The 21,981-nt window shown below is 37.1% G+C and overlaps 3 protein-coding genes across 3 annotated transcripts in view; all 3 read left to right on the top strand.

Annotated features, from left to right (window-relative positions):
• LOC113111654 (retinal rod rhodopsin-sensitive cGMP 3',5'-cyclic phosphodiesterase subunit gamma) overlaps positions 1–1,310 on the top strand; it is a 3,446-nt gene extending 2,136 nt beyond the window's left edge. The window contains exon 4 of the mRNA XM_026276613.1: positions 1–1,310. This exon is cut by the window's left edge and continues 186 nt beyond it. The gene's annotated coding sequence lies outside the window, so the exon portion shown is untranslated.
• A 543-nt stretch (positions 1,311–1,853) lies between these two features.
• Positions 1,854–13,537, top strand: LOC113111653 (nuclear protein localization protein 4 homolog). Its single transcript, XM_026276612.1, has 17 exons — positions 1,854–2,016; positions 2,818–2,898; positions 5,556–5,665; positions 5,751–5,978; positions 6,174–6,222; positions 6,593–6,687; positions 6,769–6,892; positions 7,097–7,276; positions 7,845–7,931; positions 8,330–8,401; positions 8,493–8,619; positions 8,864–9,024; positions 9,781–9,852; positions 10,148–10,240; positions 11,126–11,248; positions 11,393–11,495; positions 11,778–13,537. The coding sequence occupies exons 1-17, from the start codon at positions 2,002–2,004 to the stop codon at positions 11,933–11,935; spliced, it is 1,878 nt and encodes a 625-aa protein (XP_026132397.1). The 5' UTR covers positions 1,854–2,001; the 3' UTR covers positions 11,936–13,537.
• Positions 13,538–16,180: 2,643 nt separating this feature from the next.
• dnai2a (dynein, axonemal, intermediate chain 2a) lies at positions 16,181–21,565 on the top strand. The gene is made up of 13 exons (XM_026276606.1): positions 16,181–16,226; positions 17,250–17,386; positions 17,518–17,682; positions 18,204–18,322; positions 18,474–18,616; positions 18,699–18,812; positions 19,048–19,187; positions 19,328–19,450; positions 19,541–19,761; positions 20,108–20,243; positions 20,331–20,477; positions 20,777–20,976; positions 21,178–21,565. Exons 2-13 carry the CDS (start codon positions 17,258–17,260, stop codon positions 21,206–21,208), a joined length of 1,668 nt encoding a protein of 555 aa, XP_026132391.1. The 5' UTR covers positions 16,181–16,226; positions 17,250–17,257; the 3' UTR covers positions 21,209–21,565.
• Positions 21,566–21,981: the final 416 nt, after the last annotated feature.

Genomic DNA, 21,981 nt, shown 5'->3' with positions numbered 1-21,981 from the left:
TTTATAACAGCATAAACACCAAAAACAGCAACATTTATAAAAATGGAAAAACCTAAGGAAAATCAACATCATCCAAAGAAAATCTATCTGACTCTCTATCCCTCCGGTTTCTTTTCTTTCTTGCAGTATAAGAATTTGTTCTGCTCAAGCTATAGAACAGAAAAGTCTATACGATCCCGTCAGATCACAATCTGTTTGCCTAGAAAAACTGCTTCTGTTCTCTTTGCTCTCTTCTTCTTTTTCTACTCTCCCTCCCTGTTTTCTTGTGGAACACAAAACAAAGAGTGAGTAAAAACAAGACACGTGCCGTGAAATAAAGGGCTTGTCATTTCACGTGCCTCGGTGCCTCCTCTGTCCACCTTCGCCGAGTTCATAAGAAAAGATAGAAATCCTGTATGAATGAATGATGAAACATCTGCTGGCCGACATTAGGTTCCCAAAACTTTATTTCAGCCCATTATTTCCCCATCAAGTAAATGTATTCTGATTTTAATGTTTTAACCTTTTCACTCCCTTGTACTTTATTAAAAAAAATTATGTAAAAATGTTTTAATATCATGTTTGCTTTGTGCTTTGCAACCCCTTCATTCAGTGCATTCATATGTTATCACACATAAAGGCACAATTTAGTTTTTCGGTTTCAATAAGTCTCTCAGGTGACTGTTAGGGAACAGTGTTGGGCTGTCATATCTTGTGTTTCTTTCATCTGTAATCGTGTCTTTTTTTTTTTTTTGTGATCACCATCGTCTGTCATCCTCATCATCACACTCCTTGTTATCATTGTGCCCCACTTTAGTGTCATTCATCTCTCCATTTGTATATTTCATTGTAAAATAGTATTCATTATAATTTAATCTATTCATTTAAATGTCCTGTATTTTTCATAGGTTTATGAGCTTCTTTCACTTTATTGGCATTGTGTCAATTCATGTGTTTATTTCCCTATGTTTCTGTTTGTTGCATGCTCTATCTTTCAAAATTTTGTTTTTGTTCATTCATTCATTTGTTCATCCATTAGTTTAGTCACATTCATGATTTTTCATTTAGTAAAAAAGCCCATTTCCTGCAGTCAGATCCTCATGTATCCAAATTTTTTGCACAGATCCTTTATATGTGTTAGGACAGTGTGTCCTTCTGAATCCTTAAGTTCTTTTGTGTTGTTTAGGCCTGTATTTTGCAGATATAGGGTTTCATACTGAACATGTTTCCATTTTGAGAGCATGTTTGAGGTTGGACAACATCAGTGACTAAAGTGGAGATTTCTCTCTACAGGATAAGATCAAAATAAAGCTTGAAAAAAAGAGAAAGCATACTTTGCTTGTTATTTTTTATGCCTATATGATATTATTATAGTCAATGAGCTGAGAAATGAAAAAAAAAAAAAAACTGTGTTTTTAATGATAATATAAAATCTTCTAATATAAGGCTACAAGACAAGATTTTTTTTTTTTAGGAAATCAACAACCTGTAAATAAAACATAAACTAGCATGAAATATAGTTTAAGTCAGTGCTGAAACAGTTTATTTGTTCAGAGAGTAGTTTTGATTTCTACTTCTGGTTGTATTTGGTGTTGGTGCCAGTGTAATAAAGTTTGACTATTCAAAATATGTATTATATAAGCAAAATACATTATAGCTTTAGGATAAATGCTATTTAGTCCACCACCAATAAGCACGCAAATGAAGAAACAACAAAAACAAAAATGAAAACTATTGACAAGTAGTTTCTTATTCATAAAATAAAATAAAATAAAACATGCATATATTTATAAAAATAAACTGACATTTACAGGAACAGAACATTTATTTCTTTGTTTCTGTCCGGTAACGTTAAGCAGGAGCCCCTCATGGTCATAGCCCGGATTCATATAGATGTAGCACCGGCTCTATGAGTTTGGCATCGCTGCATAGTTCGGAGCAGATCATATAAACAGACAGCGATACTAAAACACGTCAACTCTCATTTCAGCGACATCAAGAGGGACGGTTCATCCCATCAACATGGCGGAAAACATAGTAAGTGTCAGTCTGCGTGTGTATATTAATAGTTTGAGTGAAGTCTGTCATCCAGTGATGAGGCAGCAGAATCGTTAGCATAATGCTAATGATCAGACTCAACCAGAATCGTCTAGAAACGCATTGAATGCTAAAAACAAAACATCTATGTTTGTGTTCACTTATTTACCTTATAATTTAAAGTTAAGGTTAATTATTTCTGCTGTGGTTGACTTTAACGTTACTTGGCACAGGTTGATGCATTGACACATCTCGTCTTCATGTCAACTAACGTTACTTATGAAAGTCTAGATGCTGAATTTCATCTTAACAAATAGCTGATGTGTTATGATAGAAGGTAAAATAATTGTTTAGCTTCCGTGCTTCTTATAGTTTTATACTTTGGAAGTTAAATGACATTGAGGAACTTATTAAAGTGCTTTGAATGATGACACATGGTATTTTGCTTTGGTTCTTGTATTAGGGCAAAAGCAGTGAGAGCTTGAGAGTAGCTCTGTATTAATATGGCATGTCATTCAGTGAGATGTTTGGACATGGATTCGTGTGGCATGCTAACCCTCTGCAACAGTTTACTGAGCATCAAATGTCAATAGTCTGCTCTCCAAGCACCTGTTTTCTCTTATTCACACTGTCTTGTTTTGATGATCTGTAGTTGAGCTCTCGTCTCGTTTTGATTTGTAACTTTTCAGAATGAGTACTTTTGTGCAAGATCTGTTTGAGAAATGAGCATATGATTGAACAACAACCTGTTGTAGTAACCATAAACTTACTTTCCCTTCCCTTATGTTTATTCATTGACAGATTGTCCGCGTCCAGTCTCCAGATGGAATGAAAAAAATCACCTTAACAAAGCGTGAGACTGCTGCAGCGTTCCTCAAGAAGGTATAAGGAACCGCTATCTGTGATCTTATTTTCTTTCTCATATATTGTACAATTATTTTATTTAAAAACTTTTAATGACAGTAGGGCACACATATGTATGTGTGTGTGTGTTGTGTGTATGCTATATACAGTAGTCAACATTTGAAGTGGATCAAAAGCATTGATTAAAACTGTCCTAAGAGAAAAATGCATTTTGGTTTTAGGACAACTTTGATGAAAGGTTTTGATCCACTTCAAAGGTCAACTACTGTATTTATTAGAAAGGAAGCATTTAATTTTTTTAAAAAAAAAGTGACTGTAAAGACATTTATAACTTAGAAATAATTTTATATTTCAGATAAATTTAGTTATTTTAAACTCTCAATACATAAAAGAATACTGAAAAAGCATGACCGTTTCCATTAGACCAGCACAACTGTTTTCAACAATTGACAATAAGAAGAAATCTGTATTGATTGCCAAATCAGCACATTAGAGTGATTTCTAAAGTGTTTGCTATCATATGAATAAATTGCATTTTAAAATATAATTTTTTTTTTTTAAATTACAATTATATTCCTCAATATTACTGTTTTTCCAGGTTTGGGGCCATTGCATTAACATAGACACTATGTAAGACTGTTCCTTAAGAACTAGTTTCACCAGCTAGCAATAGACAAGAGTTAATTAGACTTAGTTTTCATATGCAAATCAAACCAATCTTTTGTAACTGAATTTAAAAATAGCTCATGAAGAAAAAAAATAGTCTAAACAGTTTATCCAGCCAGCCCCTGATGACCCTTGGTGAACAGAAAAAAAAAAAAAACATAAAAAAAAGTATTACCAACCCCAATTTTTTAAACCGTACTAGTAGCATATAATATATTTCATCCAAATGGAATATAAGATTAAAGCTAACTGGATTAAAAAAAAAAGGTTTAGTGCAAGAAGAAAATCATGTAGCAAAAACACAGAATAAGTATTAAATATACTGTCAAATTAATTTGCTCCTTCAGTGTAGTTATGACCGATTAGGTGTTACTCTTCACCCCAGATAGAATTAATTGTCATGTCTCTGCACCTATGCAGTGGTTACAGTCATAGCCTGTCTGTGAAGAAGCTGAGAATAACATTTACAACAAAAGCACAGCATCAGATCCTATGAGTTCTTCGGCACAGACTCCTGTTTCTGCTGAGTACTGAATGTTGATTTATTAATGAGGCGGCTCTGAAAAGGACACCTATGTCCATACGCTGCAGTGACACTCATTTCTGCTGGGTTGCAAAGCTTGAGGGGCGGTGTGCTTGCAGCAAAGTCAGGAATGTACCAGGGCTTGTGGCCAAAATCCTATTGAAAGTGACCAAAATGCCGCTAATATAAAATGTAGGGCTTTTTAATTTAAATATATATTTTTTTTTGTATCTGAAAATTGCTATTTTTCATACAATTCTATTTCCAGGTCCGACTGAGTTGTATGTATAGTAGAAAAGTAGTACTTGGTAATCAATATTCAGAATAATTAAGTACTTACCTCGTGTCAATCTTTGAACATTATGCCATTTGATAAGGTAAATTGTATTATAATAGAAGTCTTAGATGTTGTTGTTTTTAAATGGGCAGAGGGTTTGTGTTTGCCTGATGTAGACACTGCAGGGACCATTAAAGATTCATTGTCTCTCAGCAGGAGGGTGGAGAGTGAGTCAGTGATCAATTGAGAGCATCTCACAGTTTGATTTTGGGATTAAATAGCAGGAAAGTGAGATGTCGAGGGTTCTAGCTTTGAAAAATGTGTGCTTGTTCATCTTGTGTTCTGTTGCACGGATTAAAAGAAATGCACACTGCATTTTAAGGAGGCTTCCATGTTGAGTGATGTTAACAGGGTAGTATGTTACAATTAAGAGTTAAATTTAGGACACAGGGCCCTGAGTGACCAGTAAAAGCTTTTGCTGATTGGATTAGTAAAGATATCGGTCTTCTGCTGGGTTTTCAGTTGCCTAATGGACAGTCATTTGGACATGATGGATCAATTTGTTTCTGAGACTGCACATTTTTAGAGTACTGTTCTCAATCTTGTTACCAGAACCACTTGATAGTGAATTATATCTAGTTTCAATTCAGAACAGCCTGTCAAGTTACGAATGATTTCACTTGGGACAAGTGTCCTATGAAATGAGTCATGAGTGTAGTGTAGGTGTTTTAGATGAAGAATTTAAAGACTGGATTTGCTATGTCAGTGGCATCACATCTTTAAAAGATGCATTGTTTTCCTGTCTACATTCTACTAGTAGAATTTCCACTAGATTCAGTAGCTTTATAATTGATAAATAGATTGCCTATGTCTGTATGTTATCAGTGTTTGAAAATGAGGAGTGTATAATCTTTCTCTTTTTTTTCTTGCACCATCATCTCAAATACTTTGTACTCTCTGTACTCTCATAACTTCATTAGAGTTTGAGCAATCTCTGAAAGGCAAACATTCTTTACACATTTTGAATGTCTGTATTATTTAACATCTCTGCATTTATCAGCTTGTTAGTGAATGCTCAAAAACAAGGATAAAAGAAATGGACCGTGAATGTCCAGTTGCAGCAGTAATGTTAGATTCATAATTTCCAGGAACAAAATGAAAGAGTCGTCAGTTTCTTGTTTCTGACATCCTTTGCTACTTTCTTGCCAGGTTGCCAAAGAGTTTGGCTTCAGTTCAAATGGTTTCTCCGTTTACCTGAACCGGAACAAGACTGGAGAGATCCTGTCACAGAACAAGACCCTCAGTCTGCTGAAAATCAAGTAAGTGTGCCGTTATGACAGATTGGCTTTACTCAGTTGTGTACATGCATAAACATACCTGAAATGTTTTTCTTCTGTCTTTTAGGCACGGCGACATGCTCTTTCTTTACCCATCCTCAGCTGGACCCTCCAGTGAGAACATGGACACAGCTCAGCCTCACACCTCTTCTTCCTACCCTTCCTTCCCTTCATCCTCTTCTTCATCATCTTCCTTATCCCGTTCACACTCTGCACCACAGATCCAAGAGGACGAGATTGACCAGTATCTGTCCAAACAAGAGGGAAAGATCTACAGAAACCAAGACCCCCAGCTGTAAGTCTGCCTCACTTTCCAAACTGAATTGGAAACCGTTTTTATAGCATACATTCATAAAACCTTAAGTTATTTTCTTGCCATAGTTTGGAGGTACTGCGTCTTGCAATTTACTGAATAATTCATTGCAATATGAGGACTACAATATGTAGTGTTTAAGTGTTTAAGGCATATTTTTATGTCATTGTTTCTCAGGTGCCGGCACGGTCCCATGGGGAAATGTGTGCACTGCGTACCTTTAGAGGTAAGAACTTGTTATCCTCCCTTGGAACACAAGAAGACTGGTCTAATCCAGTGGTTCTCATCCAGTTAACACCCAAGACTTAAAACTTATAACTTAAAGATAATCTAATACAGCTATAAATTAAATTGAAAAATTAAATTTTTAAATTTGTTCCCTCAGTAACTATCATTTTTATTTATACACTATCTGAAAACATGTGAAGAATTTTAAATGAAGTGTTATTTCTAGACCTCCTAGAAGAGTTATGGAACATAATTAAAATCCTAAAAGGTCATGGAAATGTTTTTGTTTATTAATATAATGAATATAATTGCTGCATGGCACAAACATACACAGTTGCCATTTCATCTTTCATTTTCTGTTTTAATAGCCTTTTGATGAAGACTATCTGAACCACCTCGACCCACCGGTCAAGCACATGTCCTTCCACGCCTACATCCGGAAACTCACCGGCGGGGCAGACAAGTTAGCTTTTGGGAGCTCTCTACTCTCACTTCAATAAGATTCGTGAGAATAGTGATTTGATAGAGTTTTCCTGTCTCTCAGGGGGAAGTTTGTGGCGCTTGAGAATATCAGCTGTAAGATTAAATCTGGCTGTGAGGGGCATCCGCCCTGGCCAGAGGGCATCTGTACCAAGTGCCAACCCAGCGCCATCACTCTCAACAGACAGGTACACAGCTCCCCTCAGTCTGTATCATAAACATCTTTACTTTCATCTAACTCTTACATTACATATAGACAAACTGTTCACTAATCAATTTCTTGCTTTAAAAATGAACCCGCTGCTTCTTTGCTTCCTGCTCAGGCAGATAAATGAGCGCTCCATGAGGGGCAGGGTCATAATTCTGTCTGTTTTGATCTGATGAAACTGCAGAAATATCGACATGTGGACAACATCATGTTTGAGAATCACACCATCGCGGACCGTTTCCTCGACTTCTGGAGGAAGACGGGGAACCAGCGGATGGGGTACCTGTATGGACGCTACACCGAGCACAAAGACATCCCTCTCGGCATTCGAGCAGAGGTTGCCGCCATCTATGAACCTCCTCAGGTGAGAGAGACACAATCAGGAGCCCAGCATTTTTTTTGTTTTTTTTCAAATAAAACGATAGCATTAAGTAAGTTTTCATAGGTTTGAATGATAGATTCTCTAAGCTTTTATTCTTTAAGCAATTATATCAGATAAACACAAGAGGGCAGTAAAAGAATAACATTCAGGGCAGCAGTTTTCAAACATTTGTTTCAAGGCCCCTTTTAAGAAGATATTATATTATAAATGATGACAATACTCCCTTTCCAACTTTAAGGAACCTAGGAGTAGCGATATATTAAAATAATGTAATAAAATGAAATGCTTTAATTCTAGAGTTTTCGCTTCAGATGAATGAATTGATTTCAAACCAATGATAAAATTTGATCTGGAATACAGTGTTAAGAGTTCACTGACCACGTCTGCCATTAAATCCAAATTACCTCCTAATGATTAATAAAGTTGTATGAATTGCATTGCTGTTGATTCTTACGCATCATGCATGTATAGAACTATTTTATTCTAAAAAGTCAAGTATTGTTTTGCTGATTTGTGTTCTTTTCCTATCCACCTGTGTGCTTTGACTCAGATTGGAACCCAGAACAGCTTGGAGTTGATTGAAGATCCCAAGGCAGAAGCAGTTGAGGAGATTGCTGCAAAACTAGGCCTGCGGAAGGTGAGACTTTTTCATGCCTCTTAAAAATTAAGAGGATAAGTAAACTCTAGTTCATCAAAGAAATATAAACATATATATATATATATATATATATATATATATATATATATATATATATATATATATATATATTATTGCAGTGAGAGACTGGATAGTTTTGGTGTAGATCTGTCATACCTAGTGTAGTCATCCATCCCATGAGGCTCTCTGATGGGTTTCTTAGAGTTCCTTTCTCTTCACACATCTATGGCTTCCATATGATACTTTCAAAGTTACTGTGTGGTGCATGACAGTCGTGATCAGTCGTGACCTTTGTTACTGCTTGAGAATGTGGAATAGCTTCCAAATGTAGAAAATGTAAAGCTGGTTTTAATGAATAGTATTGGTTGTTTTTTCAGGTGGGGTGGATTTTCACGGATCTTCTGTCAGAGGACACTAGGATAGGCACAGTCCGCTACACCAGAAACAAGGTCAACTAGAAAAAGAAGATGAGCATTTCATTAACTACACGGTGAGTTCTGATATCATTATTAACCAAGTGGATTTATGTCATCTGTTTAGGATTCATACTTCCTGAGTGCAGAAGAGTGCATCACAGCTGGACACTTCCAGAACCAACATGCCAACGCATGTCGGCTTTCCCCGGACGGCCATTTTGGATCCAAGTTTGTCACGGTAGTAGCAACAGGTATGCAGCTTCCTCCTTCGTGCAAGATTTACTGCTCCTGTTCGGTTTTCCAGTGTGGTGATAAATGAAGGCATTCGGTTGTGTCAAAAGCCTGTGTGGAATTTAGTTTAAGGCCGTTAAATCAGTCTCAGTCCATGATCTTTTTGCACAGAATATTTTATTGGTACCCAGGTTTAGTGCTAAAAAAATATAGTGTCATGAAAAATAGAGCATGGATTTGACTAGCTTTTTGATGCTTTGGCAGGTGGTCCAGATAACCAGGTGCACTTTGAAGGGTATCAAGTGTCCAATCAGTGCATGGCTCTGGTGAGGGATGAATGTCTACTGCCCTGCAGAGATGTGCCTGAACTGGGCTATGCCAAAGAGTCCAGCACAGAACAATACATCCCTGATGTCTTCTACAAGGTACTGGACTAGAACACACTACTACAGATGATAAAACACGCATCATGTTACTAAAGACATATGCATAGGATGCATGCATGCACATACACTACCATTCAAGCATTTGAGGTTGGTAAGATGCATCTTATGCTCACCAAGTTTGCATTTATTGGATCAAAAATGCAATAAAAACAACATTGATATTGTGAAATTTTGTTATGATGTAAATTTTAAAATGTTATTTATTCCTGTGTTGGGAAATCTGAATTATCAGCATGCATATCAACAGTCTTCAGTGTCACATGATCCATCAGAGTTCATTCTAATTAGATTAATTTTGATTTGGTGCTATAAATGTTGGAAATGCTTGTTATACACATATGTGTATCTACAATGATTAGAAGGTTCAAAAGAACAGCATTAATTTTTTTTTTCTTTACTGTCACTTTTTATCAGTATAATGCCACCTTTATCTGAATAAAAGCATTTGACCCTGAATTTTTAAACCGAAATGTACGTTTTCTAATTTCTGTTCCAGTATGGAATTGTAACCTTGATCATATCACTTGCTTGTTTCTAAACAATTTGAGCTTCTTTTTACTTGAGTGTGTCACATTTCATAAAACAGAAGGAATGAAAGTTAATATTTCTGTTGCTTTGGGCATAAACAGTGTTACAGTGTCTTGTCAGTGTCACTCCTTCCAAAGGAATGCATGGGATTAGAGTCAGTGAGGCATGAAAAAGTTCACACTTTCCAATCTTTTTCTTCACCTCCAGGACAAAGACAAATTCGGCAATGACATCACGTATTTAGCACGACCACTGCCAGTGGAGTACTTGATCATTGACGTGAGTAGTTGTCATGTTATTATAACTACAGTGCAAAAGTTTGATCAAATCTAGACATTCAGTTCTACACATCTCAGTCAAAAAGCCAATGGTATAGGGAAGTAGTTTTTATACTACTAGATATAGATCTTGTCCTCTTTGATGCAAAGACATAAGTGGATTGCTGGTCTTTAAAGCCCAATAGAGAGCCATGTCCAGTTGATGGTACATGACATAAAACTGGCTGTAAACAATTGAGCTTTAATACTGTCTTTCTCTTTGGTTTATTATTGCTGTTTAACCCTCTGATTTTCAGATCACCACCACTTTCCCAAAGGACCCCGTGTTCACTTTCTCCTCTACTCTTCGCTTCCCCATCGAAAACCGAGAAGCACTGGGAGAGATGCAGGTACACATTTAGGGTTAAAAATCTCTTCAGTCTAAGGGTGGACTCACACTAGGCACGGTTGCCATGAACCGGGTCCGAGTACGATTGTCCCCCCTCCCCACTCCCCCACTGGCCTGCACTCACATATAGGGTTTCAGCATTCGTGCCGGAGCACGCTTACGTCATTATGGTGCGACGGTTTCGGGATAAACAGGAAGACAATGGAGCACAATGAACACAATGGAGTCCATCTCTCTGTTTTCTTTGTGGATAATTTTGATTATCGTTTGGTCCACAGCCCTCTGGCAGCCTGTTGTTAAACATATGTGGCGCCTTAGTGGTGCGAAAATTTTCACGTAATCGTGCTGCTCGTAAGAGGATGTTTGCAAGGTACCAGCTGAAGTGCAGCAAGGACTTTGCAGTTTTGAGTTTTTATGCGTTTTGCACCTCTGCCGTAGACCAAAGCGACCCTTTCCCTGCCATGTTGGTTTTGGAGCGTTGCAAAACCGTGACGCAACGCGTCCTTTTCCGTGCTCCGGCACGGTTAGCGCTCACACTGCATGCGAACCGCGCCCGAGTCCAACTGAACCGTGCTCTGGCCCACCTCTTCCAAGCGGACCAGGGCCGGCTAATCAAGCCACGCCCAGGCACGGTTCGGAGCACTCACACTAGTCAAACGAACCGCGCTTTGGTGGTCAAACGCACTCGGCACGGTTCAAACTGGCTAGTGTGAGTACACCCTAAGAAAATATGTTTTAGATCTATATCATATCTGGAGACATCTCACAGCTTTTCTTGTTAAATATGAGCATAAAACTCTTTGCAATTCTGGTTACTGTGATCAAATGTTCAGTTCTTGTGAAATATTGAATTAAAAATGGTGTGTGTGTGTGTGTGTGTGTGCAGGACTTCCACAGTTTAGCAACATATCTTTCCCAGTGTTTTTCCTCCTCCTCCTCCTTCCTGGACATCGTCTCAGACTTCCATCTGCTTCTCTTTCTTGTCACCAATGAGGTCATGCCTTTACAGGTGAGTTTTTCACTGTGTGTGTGTGTGTATGTATGCATGTGTGTGTATGTGTGTGTGTGTGTATATATATATATATATATATATATGTATATGATGTATTCATTTCATTTTATTTTACTTTATCTCCTTTCTTGATGTCTACAGGACAGCATTGCGCTTCTGCTGGATGCAGTGAAGACATCCAATGAGGAGCTGGCTCAAACCTGGAAGAAATCTGAGCAGTGGGCCACAATCGAGCAGCTCTGCAGTGAGTTGTCCTGAACTGTGTTATTTAAGTTTTATTTATATAATGTTAATGTTTTATTGATATTTTGAATTTGCTTTAATTTTTATGTTTCATCAGTTTTCATTTCATTTTTTTCATCCTTTTTAATTTTTGTTTTTTATATACTATTTGTTTCATTATTTGTATTAATTCTTGTTTTAGTTTATTTCTCTAGCTAGTAATTTTAAGTGTTTTTTCAGTGTTTTTAGTATTCCTTCAATAGGTTTTCCTACTAGCAGACCATGTTACTTTTGTTAATTCCAGGCACAGTTGGAGCGCAGCCGTCGGGATCTCTGGATTATGCCATGGGCGGCCCAACTCTCCCCCAGTCCTCTTCAGCTGTGTGGTCCTGCCTCCACTGCACATTCATGAACCAGCCTGGCACTGAGCACTGCGAGATGTGCAGTTTGCCCCGCAGCTAAAACCCCATGAATCCGGGCTGCACCGTGCATCCCACCGGGAACAGCAGTGAGAGTGGGCGTGCTTCCCTGTGTTCCTGCCGTTTTAGTATGCCTAATCCTTAACTCCTCGCCTCCCTCACTGACTGTGTCGCATCTAAATGCCGATGGCAGCCGCGTGCCCGACTATGCGCCTGATCCAACGCTGTGAGCTGCATCATTTTGATGATGCTGATGGCCGAAGATGATGGGTTGTACCCATGTAGCACTCTCTGTGTGAGCCCAGTGCATTCTGGGACTTTTATTTAGACAAGCACTTGGCTCCTTCCACCCTCCTCCTCTCCCTCCGTGGTCCAAACTAACCTTTCAGCTCCATTGGTGAAACATCTGATGTTAAACGTCTTTTCCCCAACTGTCACTGAAGATGTGTAAATAATAAACAGAAGGAATAATACAGTTATTTAATTTCAAAAGATTTTATATGTTATAGTAAACATGCAGCAGAAGGGGCTTTGTGGTTTGCAGCACTGATCATGGTTTCTTAGGTCATCAACCGTAGTTTAAAACCCTATCTTCTCCGAACAAGCATGCTTGCTTTTATTTTCTTCCATTTATTTTTCAAAACACTTTATTTTGATTGAATTCTCATCAATGCTTGATTAGATTGAAGTCGAATGGTAGCTTTGGCTGCATAGGTTCCTTTTCCTCAAGATTGTAATTGACTGTTGACTTCTGAAAGCTTAAGAAGCTATGCTTTGAATGTGGATTGGTTTACGTTTGCTTTGCAAAAACTGTAGCCACTCAACTTTGGTGCATGTACTCTTTTACGCACCATTTCACTGTCATCACCCTTTCAATGCTAATTTCCTCTTCCGTCCCCATGGCGCTTGTCCAGATTTCAGTTGTGGAGATTTTTTTTCCACCGTTCAGCCCTTGAGGAGCCTGTACTGTTGCACCTTCAAAGGGTTCTGTCAGGGCCGTCTTTGAACACACTTTCTCACTTGCCGGCTCCACATCTGGTGATGATCATGAGAGATTGATTGATTGATTGATTGACTGATAGAGAAGAACAGCGCTACAAATATAAAAGCAAAAGTCTAAACTTATTCAACTTGATTGACATCTTTGCTTTGGACTTTTTTTTTAATCCAGCCTCAGATCTTCTACACTGGTCTGTGTAGTTCAGCAGATAGATTTTACTGGCTGGAAACAGGGTTAAATTGTCTTCTGACAGCCATTTTCACTTGGCCACGAATCAATGTTTTAGAAACCAGCCCAAAGACATCTCTTAAATATGCATTCAGGAGAATTTCAGCCCTCTGAAATGATCTAGATGTTTACATTTTGTGGTATATTTTGTAGTTTCTTCAATTTTCTTAATTCTCATACTCGTAATTTCCAACACTCTTAAAATTTAGTCAATTGGTTCATTTAAATGGGAACAACACATCATCATTATCCAGAGATTGAAATCTGATTTCTGCTTTAAGAGGTTTGAGGTACAGATAGCTGCGTTTAGGCCCCATTGTCACAAAACACAGGTGGCCCTGAGTTGTATGCTTTCAGTTGGTTTTGGGGTTTTAAATACAAGACAAAAGTTCAACAATAAAACCAATTACTTTCAAAGCCGTGGTCTTGTCTTTTTTTATTTCCTGATTGTCTGTTTGTAGATAATGTATTATTTTAGCCTTTAACAGCAACCTTTTGGTTAAAAAAATACAGAAGTTTATTCATTTTTGTGGTAGAGTAGACCAGATGGGGCCCTGTGCTGCTTGATGTATTGCTTTAGATATACTTCAAGGGCTCTACATTTCATACAAACTGAGCATATGGACTTTTTCAAAGGATGTCGCACAAGCCAGTTACCATACTTTTTAGTATAAATATGTGTATCCTGAGGGTGAAGATTTGAAGGTATGTTTTTTTTTTTTTTTTTTTTTTTTTTTTTTTTTAATGTCTAGGTGAATGTTTGTGTTTGATTCTGAAAGTAAAGGTTGAGGAAGTTTTACCTCCAGCAATCAGAAGGACCTCATGTGTTTGGCAGATGAGTTGCTGGAATGCTGAGGTTGAGTGAACTTGATCAAACATCTTACCTGAAGCCCTCAGAAGTTCAGTCTGTCTCATCTGGATTCTATCAAGTCCTCTTAATTTAACACTTTATCTCTCCTACCCAACTGAAGTGTGGACCAGTTTTATGGGACAGATGGGTCCTTGATTTATAAAAGCAATTTTTCTTCCAAAAGAAAGAGTGACAAGGTGAGTTAAACTGAAATTTAACTCCTCTTTCAAGCACAGCCCTAACCACTGGGTGGGGTTAGGTGGGAATTATAATATAAAAGCCAGAACAACACATACTGCTGATATTTAATATTTGAATGTGTGTTTTTTCATGACTATCATTATTTATTTGGCTTTTGAGACGTATAATCAGGCTGGCCTCAGGTAAGCACATCAATATAAAATTCTGGTCTTCAAAATGTTTTTTTTATATTTCATACCATCAGTTAACCATCTGATTTAAGTTCATTTGTGATCCTGTTTGAATGTATTTGGTTGTACAGAGTCATGAATTGTCTACTGCCGTTACTTTTTGTGCTCTCACTGGGAGTTGCTCAGAAGAGCGCTAGACAGACTGTTGAGTGGGACTACAAAACTGAAGGTAAAATACTGCATATGTATATTTAAAAAATTATATTTGTCTATAAAAGCTTTTGAAATGTTATGTAATTCTAACACGTTTAAGTTATATTGTGAATAATTATACCATGATAAAATATTTAAATGTATTGACTGTAAATGTTTAACAAAAAAACAACAACAATCTTTTGTGTGTGTGTGTGTGTGTGTGTGTGTGTGTTAGCTGAGAAAGTAAACTTAAGAGGATGTGCCAATCTCACATTAGTCTTGGATAACTGGAAATATGCCATCATGACCCAAGTCAAAGACCTCCTTCTGAATGATCACAGCACAGTGCTACCAGACTATGGAAGGTAGGTTTTAAAAAATAAATAAATAAATAAATAAATATATTCATGTGCTTGCTCCATCTTATGTGAGGTTTTTTTTTTTTTTTCTTTTTCTTCCTCCCAGGATTCAGCCATTATCTGAAGCTCTAAACGACTTGTACAAGGAATTTAATTCCTTGAAAGAGAGACTAGCAGAGCTGACCACTAAATTTGAAGGAATAGAGTTATTTGTGGATGAAGCCCGAACCGGCAGAAGTCACTCACCTCATCGAGCAGAGCGGCCACCTCCTGAAGGAGAGGGAATCCCACCTGAACCTGGCACAAGACAGGGACGCAGGAATAGGGTGGTGGTGCGAAGAATAAAGAAACCTGATAATTCACAAGTTTAGGACTAATTCAGGTATCTTCCATAAGCATAAGACCAGATTTATTGTATATTAATTATGTTGGATATTTTTTTAAATCAGGTGATTATGTCTGTCTTTATGTTTAAATCAGGAGAAATAAATTAAGGTTTTTGGTGCATTTAGCCACAAAATATGATATACAATGGGTCAAGATCAAGCTTTTTCTTCTTTTGTTGCTTTTTTGTATTCATTATAATTATTTTACTCATTATAAATAATTTAATTATTTTTAGATAATATGATGAGGAATGGCAGCTTCTTATATCATGTCATCAAAAGCATTTGTTGTATTATTTTCTGTATATTGTTTCTGTTGTTCTGTAAATTTTCCATGTTTTCAAGTTTCAAGTCATTTTCCAGCCTTATTACATTTTTTATATACTATTTTTACAGTGGTTGGTAGTGTTTTAGAAAGAATGCAAAACATGCCTGCTTTTTTTTTTTATAAATCTTTGTTTGCTTGATAAAAGATTTATCACAGTATGGTAATGAATTGACTTATGAATATTAATTTCTTTGGTTACGTGACGTCCGACGCAGGCGACCTACCTGACGTCAGCATGGTCTTTTTTTTTTATTTTATTTTTTATTGACATTTATTGAACCTTAACAAAAGGCATTCGAAGTTTCAGATTTACAAACAAACCTGAGCGTACATACAAATATTACAACACAATATACATATTCACATCAGCAGGTAAGAAAAGTTGAAGCCTGTCAGCATGGTCTAATTAATATTCTCTATGCTATTCAAGAGATGGAAGTTCAAAACTATTACGTATAGTCGTAAAAATATATTAAATACACAGTATTATACAGGAGATAGAAATAGGTTTGGGAGCTTTTTATCACAGTTTTTATTTATTTATTTATTTATTTATTTATTTAATCACTGACGTTATCACTGTCCGTTATATTTTGATTCCTTCACATTCTGTCAAGGTAAGTCAGCAGCAGACTTTCAAACTTTAATCTTAATTCCTTTATAAAATAGGATAGGCTTTATTGAAATCTCAATTATTACCCAATTGTGTTGGAAAAAAATAAATAAAAATAAGACGAAGTTTATTTACATTTCAGCTTTTTAATTTTAGCTTGCTTGTTTTCCATCGAGACGTTGGCTGCTTCGCGCTCTCTAGTGGCGGCGTTTCTTGAACTGCAGGAGCAACTGAACTTTCGTTTCTGTTAAGTGTGGTTCATAAAGCAGACAGTATTGCTAATGCTAACAGTGTTTTTATGGGTCGTTCCTGCTCTAAAATCTGTGGAAATAAAGAGCAGAAGTTGGTTATTGCCCAGTGAGAATATAAACTGACCAACGTGAGGGTGTTTTTTATTTTTACGATATATATTTATTTATTATACAGAGAGAAAATACTGTAGGATGACGTGCTGTATGTAAGATTTTGACTTTACTAAAGCATAAAAATACCATAATATGTTTGCAGGTGTTTAAGAAACATGCGCATCCGGGCCTGAATGTCAATCTTTGTTTTGGTTTGTGAAACCCGCCCACTGCCAGTTTACCCAATTGTATTTCAAGATCACGTGTTGCCAGTTGACGGAAAACACAGCTTATTTAATTTCATTCTTCATCAACTGCTCTCGTTCCTGTTTGTGTCGTCAATCTGGCAACCTGTATTTGGGTCAATTCTGAGGAGGAGGGGCAGGGTGGAAAAAAACCCTCTCCAATATTTTGAATTTGGACTGCAATACCTAGTTCAACCACTCGGTGTCAATCCTACAGCAGCTTTAAAGAGATATCACAAAAAACTCTTAGGATGTAAAGTGATAGTGAGGACAGAAGAAAAACGTACAGTACACTGATTACCAATTAAAACAAGAACACAATTTTCACAAAAAAACATCAGTCAAAGAAAACCATATGAATGTACCTCAAGTGTGTATCGTCATGCACCTCATTTGAGATTTCTATTTATAGTGCATGTCCCTATGCCTTTTTCCTAGCTTTCAAAATGGACATCGATCACTCGTGTGACTTTTCAGAAAGTGCTGTGGAGCATGAGGACATCCCACCTGATCCTGCTCTGCAAGAGATCTGTGGATCTGAAGCAAACACAGAATTCAGCAAGGATATGACAGAGGTGAAAACAGAAACAGTGATCAACATTATTATTATTTTTTATGCTTAAACAAGAAAAATCTAAATACCAGTGCAATTTTCAATATGTTGAGACATGGTGAAAACATGAAAATGTCTGTTTGACTTGTTCAGGTGAGCACAATGACTTCATTTGAAAAAGTGTCACAAGGAATAAACCATGTAGAAGGGGGGTGGGCAAAAATGATCAATGCAGACGACACAGAGGTGACTGCCCGCTACAAGAAGAAATATCTGAAGGATGAGCACTGTCAGCACACGGTTATGGAGACTGCTAGTGTGAGTGCCAACACCAGAAACATTTTAGCAATATATCAGTCACTGCAAAGTGAGCAATCATTTGGTTAAATTATAAAATGTTTGGTGCGATTTTCCCCCTCTCTTAAGCAAAGAGCATGACTTTGATTTAAAGAAAGTTAATTTTGTTTACATTACTTTAAATGTCTGTAAATTTTAGGAATAAATCAGGTAAAGACAAAAATACTGTGCATTTGCCCATCCTCATGTTTTTTCAAACTCATTTGATGAGACAGATGCAATAAATTTGTCATTCTTTTATACCTTTATCGAGCTTTTGCATCCTTTATCGAGCTTTTGTTCTTTTATGCTCCATGGAAGAAAAAAACTTTGGAACAGCACGAGTGTAAATAATGACAGATATTTCAGTTTATGGTGAACAAATGCTTTAAGACAAGAGTGAGATAACTGGATTGATTTTGGTTTCAGCTTTTTCAGAAAGGCTTATTAAATCTTACACATCACAAACACTTCATCAATTCTTGTTTTCTTGTCAACTGAAGGTCATGGAACACTGCAACCAGTGTAAAGAAGCAGAAGATTGTTTCCCAGATTTAAAAGATGAGAAGGTGGTGCAGGAAATAGAGTACAAGCCATCAGCAAGAATCATCAGTGTGCTAAGGTTATTAGAGCAAGTTAGGATGAACAACTAATGTACACATGATTTGGCTAGGATGGATGGGTGGATCAATAAATAAGTAGAAAGACAGATAGATGCAGTGTGTGATTTATGTGGCACAACTTTAACCAAAATCCAATGTGATTTACTCTAGAGACCCAAATAAAGTAAAACGCACTGCCACCAGTTTGTCCTGGCATCCACTTGATTATCATAAACTAGCTGTTGCCTACTCTTGCCTGGAATTTCAGAGAGCGCCCAAAAATATGAGCTTTGACTCCTACATATGGAACATTGGTATGTTATACACAGATTCATTGATGACACTATTTATGTATTTGGTAAATATATATATATATATTTTTTCTTTCATCTACAGAAATTTGTAATAAACCGGAGATGACTCTGAAACCGATATCTCCGCTTGTTTGTCTGGAGTACAACCACAAAGATACTCACATCCTTATTGGAGGAAGCTACAATGGACAGATTGGTGGGTTTCTATTATGAATATGAATTGCATATGAATGATTATATAGGGAGATGTGCTTGTTTCTAGTCATCAGACACATTTGTGCAAGCTCAGAGATGCTCAAGTCCTTACAGTCCACTATGTGTTTGCCATTGATTGCAAACATCTCAGATACATGTTTGAAATCACAGCTGCAAATGTATTTATGTAAAGGTACACAAATGGTCTCAAGTCAGAGAGTTTGCCTTATTTCCAGGCTATTGGGACACTCGGAGTGGCAGCCAGCCAGTACAGATGTCCGCCACTGAGCATAGCCATAAAGATCCTGTTTATAAGGTCATCTGGCTGCAGACAAAGATAGGCACTGAAACTTTCTCAGCTTCTACAGATGGTCAGGTCTGTGTACAGTGGCAAAACAGTCCAAAAACATTCAAATAAGCCACCAATATTTCACAGAATGTATCGCTTATACTTACAAACCCTTCAAATTAGTCAGATTAAATACTGTTCTCAAAGAATCATCTATCTGACACCAGGTACTGTTCTGGGACATCCGTAATATGAATGAGCCCACCAAGCGGCTCGTGCTGGATCCCAGTAAGAAGGGAAACCGTGAAAAAGCCTTTGGTGCAGTCTCAATGGAGTTTGAAAACAGTATGGTAAGAGCAGCTCTCATTTTGTTTGTCTCATTTCATTGTGGAAAAGGTGGAGAGTTTTTTTTTGTTTTTTTTTGCTTTTGATTACAAAAGGCCAAGTTTCTGGTGGCCACAGAGCAGGGGGTTGTGGTCTCATGCAATCGTAAGTTAGAGAACACAGATGATCCGATAGTATGCATGTACAGCGGACACCATGGCCCTATTTACGCCCTCCAGAGGAACCCCTTCTTTCCGAAGAACTTCTTGACTGTTGGTGATTGGACTGCCCGCATCTGGTCAGAGGATATCAAAGAGTCCTCCATCATTTTGTCCAAGTAAGAAACTGTTATTGTTCTGAAATACAGTACTGACAGAGCAGCAATTATACCAATTAGATGGGTTTTATTTTACTATTTGTGATGCAAAAGTTGGATCAACTGTATTTTAAGACAGTGGTTCCCAACCATGGAGCCTGGGAATACTTTAAAAAGTATTTAAATGAATACATTATTATTTATACTAATTTAAACACATCTAACTCTGAATTAAAAGGCTAAAGAACACATTCAATCCAATCTTATTTCCTTAAAAATGTTTCATCATTAAATGTTTTTTTTTTTTTCACTGAAAAACATACAAATAGCTCCTGGAATCACAAAATCATAGAAACTGTTTCCACAGATATCACATGACCTATCTCTTAGATGGCTGTTGGAGTCCAATCAGACCATCGGTCTTCTTTACAGTGAGGATGGATGGCACCTTGGATGTGTGGGACATACTGTTTAAACAGAAGGACCCCATTCTCAGTCTCAAAGTCAGACCTAAACATCTCCTCCTACTAAGAGTGTCTCCTTTTTAAATATCAAATCATTATGTGTTTGTAAGTTTGTTTTTCTCATAGGTTTGTGATGAAGCTTTGTACAGCATCCGTGTACGAGATAAGGACTCTATGGTGTGCTGTGGATCTCAGCTAGGAACCGTTAGACTGCTGAAGATGTCACCAGACCTGTGCACTCTGCAGAAGAACGAGAAGGCCCTGGTCTCAGAAGTGAGACATGAACATTACATTATTCATTTAGCTGACGCTTTTATCCAAAGCGACTTACAATTGCTATATATGTCAGAGGTCACATGCCTCTGGAGCAACTAGGGGTTAAGTGTCTTGCTCAGGGACACATTAGTGTCTCACAGTGGATTCGAACCCAGGTCTCTCACACCAAAGGCAACACCCCATAACTTCCTTCACTTATGCAAACACATTCACAGTTTCAAATTCATATTGACATAAGATTTTAGTAAAGCAGTTGGACAGCTGAGCTGTTGGAGTGGATTTTTACTTCATTTCAGATGTTTGAACGTGAGACCAAGAGAGAAAAGATTCTGGAAGGTCAGTACAGAGAAAGGCATCAAATGAAACATTGCTCCTCCAAAGAGGATGAGGGAGGAAAAGATGACATGGAGGAACTTCTGGCCTGTACAGAGAGAGAGTTTTTTGAGACTGTGGAAGCTGAGAAGAAGAAAATAGAGAATGGGGAGAGAGAGAGAAGGTCAGGGATGTTTTGCTTTCAGGGTTAACACAGTTGGGTTCCACTCTTTATCAATTTTAAACTGACTGTTAGGCATGTTATGATTTTGTTATGATGTTAGCAGTCATCAGTCTATACCAGCCAATCAACCAAAAATATGTACCTGTAGTTTAGCTGGTTTTGAATCTAAGGTTTCTAAGACTGTTTCTTGTCCCCATGCAGGAAAGTGGTGTGTGTAAAGACATCCAAGTAGAACACGGACCCTAAAGATGCCAAATAAGAAAACTCAAGTTGCAAAAAGACTTTAAATCAGTTAAATCAAAAATAAATGGAACAAATCATCCAAGATTATTACCCTTACTGCCCCCCACCTGTTTAAAGATTTTTTTAAAGACATAACTTTAGTATAAGCCATAAAACATGAACCAACTCAGTATCAGTTGAAGACATGCTTGAACGTTAAATGTGAAATATGAATGTGTCCTTTAATATCTGTTTTTACTGTAAACTCATGAGTATGTTACATGTGTAAGTTATTGTCATCCTAAACATAGTATACACAAATACCCCTGAATTAATGCAGAAATTAACAGCATTAAAAACCTTTAAAAGTGAACGGTCTACCTGATTTTGTTTTGTATAATGTAAATCTGGGCATGAAATATTGCCACATGATGGAAATATTTCTTCTTAAGTGTACTGTCTTTAAGATGGTTAATGTTAACATTAGCACTTTTTGTGAATGTGAGGGTAAAATGTTAATCCACCTTTCAGCACGGATTAACACATCTTGATCCTTTTCCAGGTACCTATTCCTTCAGTCTTTGTAATAATGAATTACTAGTTACAACAACAACATTATACATTATTAGAATGGTTTGAATGTGTTCATTTAATAGTACAATTTAACAAAAACAACAACAAAATAATAATAATAATAAGAGTGAGGCATAACCTAATGTTTTTTTTTTCTTTTCAGTTTGTATAAATCTATAAATATACATATTAAGCATTCGTTTTTTTTAT

The sequence above is a fragment of the Carassius auratus genome, chromosome 12 (genome assembly GCF_003368295.1).
Source record: "Carassius auratus strain Wakin chromosome 12, ASM336829v1, whole genome shotgun sequence".
Taxonomy (NCBI): Eukaryota; Metazoa; Chordata; class Actinopteri; order Cypriniformes; family Cyprinidae; genus Carassius; species Carassius auratus.
This window is presented reverse-complemented; position numbering and strand designations above follow the sequence as displayed.

Excerpts from the sequence above, each read along its gene's own strand:
- LOC113111653 (XM_026276612.1), top strand. Across the intron at positions 8,402-8,492 it reads TCCGCTACACCAGAAACAAG|GATTCATACTTCCTGAGTGC; the intron begins GTCAACTAGAAA and ends TCATCTGTTTAG. Across the intron at positions 8,620-8,863 it reads TGTCACGGTAGTAGCAACAG|GTGGTCCAGATAACCAGGTG; the intron begins GTATGCAGCTTC and ends ATGCTTTGGCAG.
- dnai2a (XM_026276606.1), top strand. The coding sequence starts at position 17,258 with ATGGACATCGATCACTCGTGTGACTTTTCAGAAAGTGCTGTGGAGCAT. Across the intron at positions 19,451-19,540 it reads TGGAGTTTGAAAACAGTATG|GCCAAGTTTCTGGTGGCCAC; the intron begins GTAAGAGCAGCT and ends TGATTACAAAAG. Across the intron at positions 19,762-20,107 it reads TCCTCCATCATTTTGTCCAA|ATATCACATGACCTATCTCT; the intron begins GTAAGAAACTGT and ends CTGTTTCCACAG.